The sequence below is a fragment of the Oncorhynchus mykiss genome, chromosome 12, assembly GCF_013265735.2.
Source record: "Oncorhynchus mykiss isolate Arlee chromosome 12, USDA_OmykA_1.1, whole genome shotgun sequence".
Classification (NCBI taxonomy): Eukaryota; Metazoa; Chordata; class Actinopteri; order Salmoniformes; family Salmonidae; genus Oncorhynchus; species Oncorhynchus mykiss.
Window position 1 is genome coordinate 99,354,813 of NC_048576.1, and position 14,911 is coordinate 99,369,723.

At 44.7% G+C, this 14,911-nt stretch overlaps 1 protein-coding gene across 1 annotated transcript in view; it reads right to left on the reverse strand.

Moving 5' to 3' along the window:
- LOC110538879 (meteorin-like protein) overlaps positions 1 to 14,911 on the reverse strand; it is a 29,443-nt gene that overhangs the window by 3,284 nt on the left and 11,248 nt on the right. Inside the window, exon 2 of the mRNA XM_036939488.1 lies at positions 12,716 to 13,128. Coding sequence (XP_036795383.1) covers positions 12,716 to 13,128 — 413 coding nt within the window. The remainder of the gene's footprint in view (positions 1 to 12,715; positions 13,129 to 14,911) is intronic.

A 14,911-nucleotide genomic window follows, 5' to 3' on the forward strand; every position in this document is an offset into this window, starting at 1 on the left:
AACACTTCGTCTCTCTCACAGGGCCGAGAACAACTCTCTATTCAAACAGTCCAGGTAAATAACATCAAGAACACATTATAATTCAAGGATTCACACGACCAGATGTATCTGTTACATTCAGATATAACCATGGTAACTCTTTATACACCCATTTACATACTGGATATAAACTAATGATTAGCAGTCTTTAAAGACAAGACAAGCCCTATATGAAGTAGACCTGGGTGTTACTGAGACGAGAGCCCCATCTCTACAGCCCTGCCCTGCCCTGCCACCTCTGACCTGTTCACAAACCACTTACAGACGAGACCATGACCCGTAGGCATGTTTCCAGACAGGGAGATAATTTTTAGACAGGTTTGTCTGAAGTCCAGGTTGAGGTCACTGAGGAGGGGGTGAGGGGAGGGTGAGGGTGGGGGGTTGAAGAGGCGTTGAGGAGGGGTCAGAGGTTACCCAGCCACAGGCTCAGGGGCTTAGGAACAGCTGGAGAGGAGGATGACATCAGAGTAGCCGACCGAAGGAATGACCGACCTCACCCCCCTCGTTCCCAGAGCAACGAGTAGGGAGCAGGGCCTTTAATGAGAGGACTGAGGCTGCCACCATAGCACCAGAGAACCTCTGGGATACGGTGCACCACAGGCTCCAAACCCTGACCCTGGGATGTGTCCCAAATGCCTCCCTATTCCCTTTATACTGCACTACTTTTGACTAGGCACTTAGGGGATAGGGTGCCATTTGCAAGGCAGCTCCAGTTGTTGCAGCTAGGTTCTCTCTCTCTCTCTCTCTCTCTCTCTCTTGCTCTCTGGTATCCTTCTCTCTCTCTCTGGTCTCCTTCTCTCTCTCTCTCTGGTATCCTTCTCTCTCTCTCTGGTCTCATTCTCTCTCTCTCTCTGGTCTCCTTCTCTCTCTCTCTGGTCTCCTTCTCTCTCTCTCTGGTCTCCTTCTCTCTCTCTCTGGTCTCCTCTCTCTCTCTGGTCTCCTTCTCTCTCTCTCTCTGGTCTCATTCTCTCTCTCTCTCTGGTCTCCTCTCTCTCTTTCTGGTCTCCTTCTCTCTCTCTGGTCTCCTCCTCTCTCGCTGGTCTCCTTCTCTCTCTCTCTCTGGTCTCCTTCTCTCTCTCTCTGGTCTCCTTCTCTCTCTCTCTGGTATCCTTCTCTCTCTCTGGTCTCCTTCTCTCTCTTTCTGGTCTCCTCTCTCTCTGGTCTCCTTCTCTCTCTCTCTCTCTGGTCTCCTCCTCTCTCGCTGGTCTCCTTCTCTCTCTCTCTGGTATCCTTCTCTCTCTCTCTGGTCTCCTCTCCCGCTCTCTCTCTGGTCTCCTCCTCTCTCTCTCTCTGGTCTCCCCTCTCTCTCTCTGGTCTCCTCCTCTCTGTCTCTGGTCTCCTTCTCTCTCTCTGGTCTCCTTCTCTCTCTCTCTGATCTCCTTCTCTCTCTCTCTGGTCTCCTTCTCTCTCTCTCTCTGGTCTCCTTCTCTCTCTCTCTGGTCTCCTTCTCTCTCTCTCTGGTCTCCTTCTCTCTCTCTATGATCTCCTTCTCTTGCTCTCTGGTCTCCTTCTCTCTCTCTCTGGTCTCCTTCTCTCTCTCTCTGGTCTACTTCTCTCTCTCTCTGGTCGGGGCTCAGATGTCAGACATGAAACGTTGCCACAGGAATGGCCTGGCATGATCTGAGTGGGAGTCAGCTTTCTCTACCCAGCCAAACACACGCTGTACTGATCCCATCACAGCCACTTCACAGAGAGGGAATGGAGGGATGGGAAGAGCGCTGGAGGGAAGGAGAGGGGGAGATGGTGTCCCCAGCTACACCATCTGGTCCCAGATGCATTCTCCTCTAATGGAGGGCAGCTCAGCAATACCACCCTTCTCTGATCACAACCACTACAGAAGAACGTGGAAGAGAGGGGAGACAGGACGCATAGATGAAGGGAAGAGGAATGAAAGACAAGAGGAGAGTGGGAGAAATATAGATGTAGGAAAGATATATATAGAGAGAGGAGGCAGAGAAAAGGAGAAATATAGATGTAGGAAAGATATATAGAGAGAGAGGAGGCAGAGAAAAGGAGAAATATAGATGTAGGAAAGATATATAGAGAGAGAGGAGGCAGAGAAAAGGAGAAATATAGATGTAGGAAAGATATATATATATATAGAGAGAGGAGGCAGAGAAAGGGGAGAAATATAGATGTAGGAAAGATATATAGAGAGAGAGGAGGCAGAGAAAATAGAGAAATATAGATGTAGGAAAGATATATAGAGAGAGAGGAGGCAGAGAAAAGGAGAAATATAGATGTAGGAAAGATATATATAGAGAGAGGAGACAGAGAGAAGGAGAAATATAGATGTAGGAAAGATATATAGAGAGAGAGGAGGTAGAGAAAAGGAGAAATATAGATGTGGGAAAGATATATAGAGAGAGAGGAGGCAGAGAAAAGGAGAAATATAGATGTAGGAAAGATATATAGAGAGAGAGGAGACAGAGAAAAGGGAGAAATATAGATGTAGGAAAGATATATATAGAGAGAGGAGGCAGAGAAAAGGGAGAAATATAGATGTAGGAAAGATATATAGAGAGAGAGGAGGTAGAGAAAAGGAGAAATATAGATGTAGGAAAGATATATAGAGAGAGAGGAGACAGTGGGAGAAATATAGATGTAGGAAAGATATATAGAGAAAGAGGAGACAGAGAAAATGAGAAATATAGATGTAGGAATGATACATAGAGAGAGAGGAGACAGTGGGAGAAATATAGATGTAGGAAAGGATATATAGAGAGAGGAGGCAGAGAAAAGGGAGAAATATAGATGTAGGAAAGATATAGAGAGAGAGAGGAGGTAGAGAAAAGGAGAAATATAGATGTAGGAAAGATATATAGAGAGAGAGGAGACAGTGGGAGAAATATAGATGTAGGAAAGATATATAGAGAGAGAGGAGACAGAGAAAAGGGAGAAATATAGATGTAGGAAAGATATATAGAGAGAGAGGAGACAGTGGGAGAAATATAGATGTAGGAAAGATATATAGAGAGAGAGGAGACAGAGAAAATGAGAAATATAGATGTAGGAAAGATATATAGAGAGAGAGGAGACAGTGGGAGAAATATAGATGTAGGAAAGATATATAGAGAGAGAGGAGACAGAGAAAAGGGAGAAATATAGATGTAGGAAAGATATATAGAGAGAGAGGAGACAGTGGCAGAAATATAGATGTAGAAAAGATATATAGAGAGAGAGGAGACAGAGAAAAGGGAGAAATATAGATGTAGGAAATATATATAGAGAGAGAGGAGGCAGAGAAAAGGGAGAAATATAGATGTAGGAAAGATATATAGAGAGAGAGGAGGTAGAGAAAAGAGAGAAATATAGATGTAGGAAAGATATATAGAGAGAGAGGAGGTAGAGAAAAGGAGAAATATAGATGTAGGAAAGATATATAGAGAGAGAGGAGGTAGAGAAAAGGAGAAATATAGATGTAGGAAAGATATATAGAGAGAGAGGACGCAGAGAAAAGAGAGAAATATAGATGTAGGAAAGATATATAGAGAGAGAGGAGGTAGAGAAAAGGAGAAATATAGATGTAGGAAATATATATAGAGAGAGAGGACGCAGAGAAAGGGGAGAAAGTGTGAGGAATAAAGTTCCTTCTCTCAACATCTGGTGTGAGAAACATTCCAGAGAGATGGAGACAGCAACTCAATCCCAGCAGAGCAGGTCTGACAGAGACAACTGGAAAGAAGTGGAGAAAAACAGACAGGGAGAGGAAGAGGAAGAGAGAGAGAGAGAGAGACAGAGACAGAGACAGAGATAGAGAGAGGCAGACAGAGAGAGACAGAGAGAGAGGGAGAGAGAGACAGAGAGCGAGAGAGAGGGAGAGAGAGAGAGAGAGACAGAGAGAGAGAGAGAGAGAGACAGAGAGAGAGAGAGACAGAGACAGAAAGAGAGACAGAGATAGAGAGAGGCAGACAGACAGAGAGAGAGCGAGAGAGACAGAGATAGAGAGACAGAGAAAGAGGGAGAGAGAGAGACAGAGAGCGAGAGAGAGGGAGAGAGAGAGCGAGAGAGAGGGAGAGAGAGAGAGGCACACAGACAGAGAGAGAGAGAGAAGAGAGAGAAAGAGCGAGAGACACAGAGAGAGAGAGAGAAGAGAGAGAGGGAGAGATAGAGAGTGAGAAAAAGAGAGAGAGAGAGAGAGAGAGAAAACAGAGCCAAACAAGTGCAATCAGATCACCAAGCCCTCTAGACCCTGCTGCCGAGTCGACGACAAGACTCTGCCCCTCCCTCCCTCTCCCCCTGGGCTAGGGACCTGTCGCCACATTACACCACAAGCTCATACCACAGAAGTACAAAGCGCAGGAAACCAAGCCGGTCATAACAACCCTGAGCATTAGACTACTATATTAGAACCTGGACCCAGCAGCACGACATTAAGACCAACCTGAGCCAACTACACTATCTACAACCATTAGACCACTGTGTTAGATCCCCTACATTAAGACCAACTACACTATCTACAACCATTAGACCACTGTGTTAGATCCTCTACATTAAGACCAACTACACTATCTACAACCATTAGACCACTGTGTTAGATCCCCGACATTAAGACCAACTACACTATCTACAACAATTAGACCACTGTGTTAGATCCTCTACATTAAGATCAACTACACTATCTACAACCATTAGACCACTGTGTTAGATCCTCTACATTAAGACCAACCTGAGCCAACTACACTATCTACAACCATTAGACCACTGTGTTAGATCCTCTACATTAAGACCAACCTGAGCCAACTACACTATCTACAACCATTAGACCACTGTGTTAGATCCTCTACATTAAGACCAACCTGAGCCAACTACACTAGCTACAACCATTAGACCACTGTGTTAGATCCCCTACATTAAGACCAACCTGAGCCAACTACACTATCTACAACCATTAGACCACTGTGTTAGATCCCCTACATTAAGACCAACTACACTATCTACAACCATTAGACCACTATGTTAGATCCCCTACATTAAGACCAACCTGAGCCAACTACACTATCTACAACCATTAGACCACTGTGTTAGATCCTCTACATTAACACCATCCTGAGCCAACTACGCTATCTACAACCATTAGACCACTGTGTTAGATCCCATACATTAAGACCAACTACACTATCTACAACCATTAGACCACTATGTTAGATCCCCGACATTAAGACCAACCTGAGCCAACTACACTACAGTGCCTTGCGAAAGTATTCGGCCCCCTTGAACTTTGCGACCTTTTGCCACATTTCAGGCTTCAAACATAAAGATATAAAACTGTTTTTTTTTTTGTGAAGAATCAACAACAAGTGGGACACAATCATGAAGTGGAACGACATTTATTGGATATTTCAAACTTTTTTAACAAATCAAAAACTGAAAAATTGGGCGTGCAAAATTATTCAGCCCCTTTACTTTCAGTGCAGCAAACTCTCTCCAGAAGTTCAGTGAGGATCTCTGAATGATCCAATGTTGACCTAAATGACTAATGATGATAAATACAATCCACCTGTGTGTAATCAAGTCTCCGTATAAATGCACCTGCACTGTGATAGTCTCAGAGGTCCGTTAAAAGCGCAGAGAGCATCATGAAGAACAAGGAACACACCAGGCAGGTCCGAGATACTGTTGTGAAGAAGTTTAAAGCCGGATTTGGATACAAAAAGATTTCCCAAGCTTTAAACATCCCAAGGAGCACTGTGCAAGCGATAATATTGAAATGGAAGGAGTATCAGACCACTGCAAATCTACCAAGACCTGGCCGTCCCTCTAAACTTTCAGCTCATACAAAGAGAAGACTGATCAGAGATGCATCCAAGAGGCCCATGATCACTCTGGATGAACTGCAGAGATCTACAGCTGAGGTGGGAGACTCTGTCCATAGGACAATAAGCAGTCGTATATTGCACAAATCTGGCCTTTATGGAAGAGTGGCAAGAAGAAAGCCATTTCTTAAAAGATATCCATAAAAAGTGTCGTTTAAAGTTTGCCACAAGCCACCTGGGAGACACACCAAACATGTGGAAGAAGGTGCTCTGGTCAGATGAAACCAAAATTGAACTTTTTGGCAACAATGCAAAACGTTATGTTTGGCGTAGAAGCAACACAGCCCATCACCCTGAACACACCATCCCCACTGTCAAACATGGTGGTGGCAGCATCATGGTTTGGGCCTGCTTTTCTTCAGCAGGGACAGGGAAGATGGTTAAAATTGATGGGAAGATGGATGGAGCCAAATACAGGACCATTCTGGAAGAAAACCTGATGGAGTCTGCAAAAGACCTGAGACTGGGACGGAGATTTGTCTTCCAACAAGACAATGATCCAAAACATAAAGCAAAATCTACAATGGAATGGTTAAAAAATAAACATATCCAGGTGTTAGAATGGCCAAGTCAAAGTCCAGACCTGAATCCAATCGAGAATCTGTGGAAAGAACTGAAAACTGCTGTTCACAAATGCTCTCCATCCAACCTCACTGAGCACGAGCTGTTTTGCAAGGAGGAATGGGAAAAAATGTCAGTCTCTCGATGTGCAAAACTGATAGAGACATGCCCCAAGCGACTTACAGCTGTAATCGCAGCAAAAGGTGGCGCTACAAAGTATTAACTTAAGGGGGCCGAATAACTTTGCACGCCCAATTTTTCAGTTTTTGATTTGTTAAAAAAGTTTTAAATATCCAATAAATGTCGTTCCACTTCATGATTGTGTCCCACTTGTTGTTGATTCTTCACAAAAAAATACAGTTTTATATCTTTATGTTTGAAGCCTGAAATGTGGCAAAAGGTCGCAAAGTTCAAGGGGGCCGAATACTTTCGCAAGGCACTGTATCTACAACCATTAGACCACTGTGTTAGATCCCCTACATTAGGTCCTGACTGTTTATCAGTCTCTATCTGCCCGTTGTGCCAGCTGACTATGCAGGATATGAACATGTGAGCCCAGAAAGCAGTAGAAACAGATGTGAGGTAGATAGAAGTCATATGACTCCTCAGTGTGGAAGAAACGACCAGTCTCTCTGGTCTGGACCTCCTCCCAGCCAGGAGTCATGCAGGGTTGGCAGGTACACAGCATGATGAAAACACGCCTCTGTTTTGACAGAGAGGCCCTCTCCGTTTGGCTGTAGCCCTCTGTACAGACAGACCAGGGTACTGTAAGGGAAGGCAGTGGTTCGCTATGAAACCCTGCCCCCAAGTCAACTCACAGTCCCACGATACACCGGCTTCGTAACACTAACTTGTGGGAAGGGAACTGCCAAACGTCAACATAGAATTGTCAGCGTAACGTAATATTACAAAACACAACACTGAGACTCAGACTTCAGTGGAAAGACAAATAAACCGAAGATTGAATATCAAAAATAGTTTATCTTGTAAATACAGATCTACAAAACGGAGATGTTTTCTCCAGCAGATGGCTGCATTCAGTACAGAACTACATCGTGACTACAGACACTAAGACAAACGGAGATGTTTTCTCCAGCAGATGGCTGCATTCAGTACAGAACTACATCGTGACTACAGACACTAAGACAAACGGAGATGTTTTCTCCAGCAGATGGCTGCATTCAGTACAGAACTACATCGTGACTACAGACACTAAGACAAACGGAGATGTTTTCTCCAGCAGATGGCTGCATTCAGTACAGAACTACGTCGTGACTACAGACACTAAGACAAACGGAGATGTTTTCTCCAGCAGATGGCTGCATTCAGTACAGAACTACATCCTGACTACAGACACTAAGACAAACGGAGATGTTTTCTACAGCAGATGGTTGCATTCAGTACAGAACTACATCGTGACTACAGACACTAAGACAAACGGAGATGTTTTCTCCAGCAGATGGCTGCATTCAGTACAGAACTACATCGTGACTACAGACACTAAGACAAACGGAGATGTTTTCTCCAGCAGATGGCTGCATTCAGTACAGAACTACATCGTGACTACAGACACTAAGACAAACTGATATGTTTTCTCCAGCAGATGGCTGCATTCAGTACAGAACTACATCGTGACTACAGACACTAAGACAAACGGAGATGTTTTCTCCAGCAGATGGCTGCATTCAGTACAGAACTACGTCGTGATTACAGACACTAAGACAAACTGAGATGTTTTCTCCAGCAGATGGCTGCATTCAGTACAGAACTACATCGTGACTACAGACACTAAGACAAACTGAGATGTTTTCTCCAGCAGATGACTGCATTCAGTACAGAACTACATCGTGACTACAGACACTAAGACAAACGGAGATGTTTTCTCCAGCAGATGGCTGCATTCAGTACAGAACTACATCGTGACTACAGACACTAAGACAAACGGAGATGTTTTCTCCAGCAGATGGCTGCATTCAGTACAGAACTACATCGTGACTACAGACACTAAGACAAACGGATATGTTTTCTCCAGCAGATGGCTGCATTCAGTACATAACTACATCGTGACTACAGACACTAAGACAAACGGAGATGTTTTCTCCAGCAGATGGCTGCATTCAGTACAGAACTACATCGTGACTACAGACACTAAGACAAACGGAGATGTTTTCTCCAGCAGATGGCTGCATTCAGTACAGAACTACATCGTGACTACAGACACTAAGACAAACAGATATGTTTTCTCCAGCAGATGGCTGCATTCAGTACAGAACTACATCGTGACTACAGACACTAAGACAAACGGAGATGTTTTCTCCAGCAGATGGCTGCATTCAGTACAGAACTACATCGTGACTACAGACACTAAGACAAACGGAGATGTTTTCTCCAGCAGATGGCTGCATTCAGTACAGAACTACATCGTGACTACAGACACTAAGACAAACGGAGATGTTTTCTCCAGCAGATGGCTGCATTCAGTACAGAACTACATCGTGACTACAGACACTAAGACAAACGGATATGTTTTCTCCAGCAGATGGCTGCATTCAGTACATAACTACATCGTGACTACAGACACTAATACAAACGGAGATGTTTTCTCCAGCAGATGGCTGCATTCAGTACAGAACTACATCGTGACTACAGACACTAAGACAAACAGATATGTTTTCTCCAGCAGATGGCTGCATTCAGTACAGAACTACATCGTGACTACAGACACTAAGACAAATGGAGATGTTTTCTCCAGCAGATGGCTGCATTCAGTACATAACTACATCGTGACTACAGACACTAAGACAAACGGAGATGTTTTCTCCAGCAGATGGCTGCATTCAGTACAGAACTACATCGTGACTACAGACACTAAGACAAACGGAGATGTTTTCTCCAGCAGATGGCTGCATTCAGTACAGAACTACATCGTGACTACAGACACTAAGACAAACAGATATGTTTTCTCCAGCAGATGGCTGCATTCAGTACAGAACTACATCGTGACTACAGACACTAAGACAAATGGAGATGTTTTCTCCAGCAGATGGCTGCATTCAGTACAGAACTACATCGTGACTACAGACACTAAGACAAACGGAGATGTTTTCTCCAGCAGATGGCTGCATTCAGTACAGAACTACATCGTGACTACAGACACTAAGACAAACGGAGATGTTTTCTCCAGCAGATGGCTGCATTCAGTACAGAACTACATCGTGACTACAGACACTAAGACAAACAAAACCACTTCCTAGTCAGTCAATTAACAAACTGTCAGCTGAATGGCCAGTTGACTCTCTCTGACCTACCCGCGTCTGGATAATTCAACTGGAATAGTCAGGATATGGTGCACGCCTAATGTCATTGATTTTAAAAAACTTTAAAGGGATAGGTCACCAAAATGACAACATTAGTTAGATGGTTCCTTTCCTTGAATGTAGTCTCTGGGCCAACCAGGAGAGTCTGTGATCCACTGTCTGGGCCAACCAGGAGAGTCTGTGATCCACTGTCTGGGCCAACCAGGAGAGTCTGTGATCCACTGTCTGGGCCAACCAGGAGAGTCTGTGATCCACTGTTAGAATTTGTTGACTTTGCCACTGTCATCAACTTTAGCATTAAAGGGGAAGTACAGGATTTTAGACCTTAATGCTAGCTGGTCCCTCAGTCTGAAAGTAGTCTGTGGACCAGGAGAAACTATCATCCATGGTTCAGTTGTCTGTCGTCAGCCACTACAAATTTCAGTTAACTTTAGCCAAAGAGTTTCTACACCCAGAGGAGAAACATCGCAAGACTTGTGAAACAGACCAAACAGACCAGGGTTGGGGTTCCAGAAGTCAATGCGAAGTTCATTTTCACAACCAAGACTGGAGACAATGTCTTAAACAGTTGAACATGTTATTTTACTCCAACGTTGTGAAACTGACCAAACAGACCAGGGTTGGGGTTCCAGAAGTCAATGAGAAGTTCATTTTCTAGTTTTTTTTCTCTAAATCTAAAGGCACAACCAAGACTGGAGACAATGTCTTAAATAGTTGAACATGTTATTTTACTCCAACGTTGTGAAACTGACACGTTTTCATTGGTCAAAAACAACTTTATATCAAAGGACTGCCTAGACAGTTTGTGTGTATTGATATGTCGGCTGTGTGCATTTTATAATTATTTTGAATTGAAGTAGTTCTGTTCTTGTCTATTAATGTTCTGTATTATGTTTCATGTTTCATGTGGACCCCAGGAAGAGTAGCTGCTGCTTTTGCAACAACTAATGGGGATCCTAATAAAATACCAAAAAAAATACCAAGGATTTGACGGCCTGCACAGGCCCAGTTCAGTGTGAGATGACCGTTACACCCCGATCATGTGTTTCTACGCATGAGCTTCGATAGCCAACGTCGCCATGACATTGTCAACGGGAATTTCTACTGGAGAAGCAGTTTCATCTTCATGATGTACCGTCTCTGCTTTTAGCCATACTGAACTTCCCCTTTAATGACCAAAGCAACAACAACAATAGGAGTGTATCTCACCAGACAGTGCTTTAGTCATACTGAACTTCCCCTTTAATGACCAAAGCAACAACAACAATAGGAGTGTATCTCACCAGACAGTGCTTTAGTCATACTGAACTTCCCCTTTAATGACCAAAGCAACAACAACAGTAGGAGTGTATCTCACCAGACAGTGCTTTAGCCATACTGAACTTCCCCTTTAATGACCAAAGCAACAACAGTAGGAGTGTATCTCACCAGACAGTGCTTTAGCCATACTGAACTTCCCCTTTAATGACCAAAGCAACAACAACAATAGGAGTGTATCTCACCAGACAGTGCTTTAGCCATACTGAACTTCCCCTTTAATGACCAAAGCAACAACAACAATAGGAGTGTATCTCACCAGACAGTGCTTTAGTCATACTGAACTTCCCCTTTAATGACCAAAGCAACAACAACAATAGGAGTGTATCTCACCAGACAGTGCTTTAGTCATACTGAACTTCCCCTTTAATGACCAAAGCAACAACAACAGTAGGAGTGTATCTCACCAGACAGCGCTTTAGCCATACTGAACTTCCCCTTTAATGACCAAAGCAACAACAACAATAGGAGTGTATCTCACCAGACAGTGCTTTAGTCATACTGAACTTCCCCTTTAATGACCAAAGCAACAACAGCAATAGGAGTGTATCTCACCAGACAGTGCTTTAGCCATACTGAACTTTCCCTTTAATGACCAAAGCAACAACAACAATAGGAGTGTATCTCACCAGACAGTGCTTTAGCCATACTGAACTTCCCCTTTAATGACCAAAGCAACAACAACAGTAGGAGTGTATCTCACCAGACAGTGCTTTAGCCATACTGAACTTCCCCTTTAATGACCAAAGCAACAACAACAATAGGAGTGTATCTCACCAGACAGTGCTTTAGCCATACTGAACTTCCCCTTTAATGACCAAAGCAACAACAACAGTAGGAGTGTATCTCACCAGACAGTGCTTTAGCCATACTGAACTTCCCCTTTAATGACCAAAGCAACAACAACAGTAGGAGTGTATCTCACCAGACAGTGCTTTAGTCATACTGAACTTCCCCTTTAATGACCAAAGCAACAACAACAATAGGAGTGTATCTCACCAGACAGTGCTTTAGCCATACTGAACTTCCCCTTTAATGACCAAAGCAACAACAACAATAGGAGTGTATCTCACCAGACAGTGCTTTAGCCATACTGAACTTCCCCTTTAATGACCAAAGCAACAACAACAGTAGGAGTGTATCTCACCAGACAGTGCTTTAGCCATACTGAACTTCCCCTTTAATGACCAAAGCAACAACAACAATAGGAGTGTATCTCACCAGACAGTGCTTTAGTCATACTGAACTTCCCCTTTAATGACCAAAGCAACAACAACAGTAGGAGTGTATCTCACCAGACAGTGCTTTAGTCATACTGAACTTCCCCTTTAATGACCAAAGCAACAACAACAGTAGGAGTGTATCTCACCAGACAGTACTTTAGCCATACTGAACTTCCCCTTTAATGACCAAAGCAACAACAACAGTAGGAGTGTATCTCACCAGACAGTGCTTTAGCCATACTGAACTTCCCCTTTAATGACCAAAGCAACAACAACAATAGGAGTGTATCTCACCAGACAGTGCTTTAGCCATACTGAACTTCCCCTTTAATGACCAAAGCAACAACAACAATAGGAGTGTATCTCACCAGACAGTGCTTTAGTCATACTGAACTTCCCCTTTAATGACCAAAGCAACAACAACAATAGGAGTGTATCTCACCAGACAGTGCTTGTGGCTCCACCCCAGCCAAGGCTACAGCTCCAGCCCCGGTCCTCTCTGTAACCAGCTCATACTGGAACGAGGTGATTCTCTTACTGATGTCTCTGTGAGGTATGGCCTCTATGAACAGAGACCCCTCCTGGATGCTGAAGCAGGTCACCTTCCCCTGGGCCTGGTCCTGCTCCCTCAGCAGCAGGCGCAGCTTCCCGGCCCGGTCCAGGTAGATGTTGGCCCCGTGGGAGTCCCTAGAGGGCTTGATGCAGACGGAGAGACGGGCGGCTGCCGGGGACAGGGTGTTGGGCCGCAGGTTGACGATGACGGCCCCTGTAGGGTAGAGCCAGTGGAGGGAACCCTGGGAACAACGTAGGTAGACCTGCTCCACATCACGGCTGTGGCCCTCATGGGTCAGACCACTGGAAGGGAAGGGGGGAGGTCAGTGTGGAAGGGGAGGAGGTCCACAACACATCATACACAGAGACATGGTCACACTCCTAACACACGTGTGAAAGAATTATATATTTGGTCTGAAGTAAAACGTTTTTTTTTGGGGGGGGGGGGTGAGAGATGCCAACCATGAACCACTGTCTGTGACTGCCTGTACGACAGTCTGTGACTGCCTGTACGACAGTCTGTGACTGCCTGTACGACAGTCTGTGACTGCCTGTACAACAGTCTGTGACTGCCTGTACAGCAGTCTGTGACTGCCTGTACGACAGTCTGTGACTGCCTGTACGACAGTCTGTGACTGCCTGTACGACAGTCTGACAGGGTCTGTATGAATATAGATCAGAGATAATCAGTGGTTCTCCAGCCGAGGGCCGAGCAAAACAAATTAAATAGGCCTGGAACTTGGCAAAAGAACAGAAAACGTCAGCTTTCTTCTGGTGAAAACCTTTTCTGAAATCCTGAGCAGCTTCACAGGGAAATAGCAGCTCTTCACGTGATCATGTCCTGCCTCCGATCAAACTCAACAGGTAGACTACAGACCAGCTCTGTGCTTCAAATGGAAACCTATTCTCTATATAAGGCTCTGGTCTAACGTAGTGCACTATGTAGGGAATAGGGCTCTGGTCTAACGTAGTGCACTATGTAGGGAATAGGGCTCTGGTCTAACGTAGTGCACTATGTAGGGAATAGAGGCCTGGTCTAACGTAGTGCACTATGTAGGGAATAGAGGCCTGGTCTAACGTAGTGCACTATGTAGGGAATAGGGCTCTGGTCTAACGTAGTGCACTATGTAGGGAATAGGGCTCTGGTCTAACGTAGTGCACTATGTAGGGAATAGGGCTCTGGTCTAACGTAGTGCACTATGTAGGGAATAGGGCTCTGGTCTAACGTAGTGCACTATGTAGGGAATAGAGGCCTGGTCTAAAGTAGTGCACTATATAGGGAATAGTGCTCTGGTCTAACGTAGTGCACTATGTAGGGAATAGAGGCCTGGTCTAAAGTAGTGGACTATGTAGGGAATAGGGGCTCTGGTCTAACGTAGTGCACTATGTAGGGAATAGAGGCCTGGTCTAAAGTAGTGCACTATGTAGGGAATAGGGCTCTGGTCTAACGTAGTGCACTATGTAGGGAATAGAGGCCTGGTCTAAAGTAGTGCACTATGTAGGGAATAGAGGCCTGGTCTAAAGTAGTGCACTATGTAGGGAATTGGGCTCTGGTCTAACGTAGTGCACTATGTAGGGAATAGGGCTCTGGTCTAACGTAGTGCACTATGTAGGGAATAGGGCTCTGGTCTAACGTAGTGCACTATGTAGGGAATAGAGTCCCAGGTCTAAAGTAGTGGACTATATAGGGAATAGGGCTCTGGTCTAAAGTAGTGGACTATATAGGGAATAGAGTCCCAGGTCTAAAGTAGTGCACTATATAGGGAATAGGGCTCTGGTCTAAAGTAGTGCACTATATAGGGAATAGAGTCCCAGGTCTAAAGTAGTGGACTATGTAGGGAATAGGGCTCTGGTCTAAAGTAGTGCACTATATAGGGAATAGATGAAGTGTGTGTGTTGCCAGGTGGTGGTGGTTTAATACACTTAGACAAAGCGTTAAGACTCCTGCGGCTCCGTGCGCTGCACACGGCCGGCAGCATGACCAGTCACGAGCCACCCTGCCTCGACATGGCTCAACTGACCTCAGCCCCAACACACACGTCTTATGGCACATTGTTCCTTCTGGGCTCAGCGCTCTGGCAACACA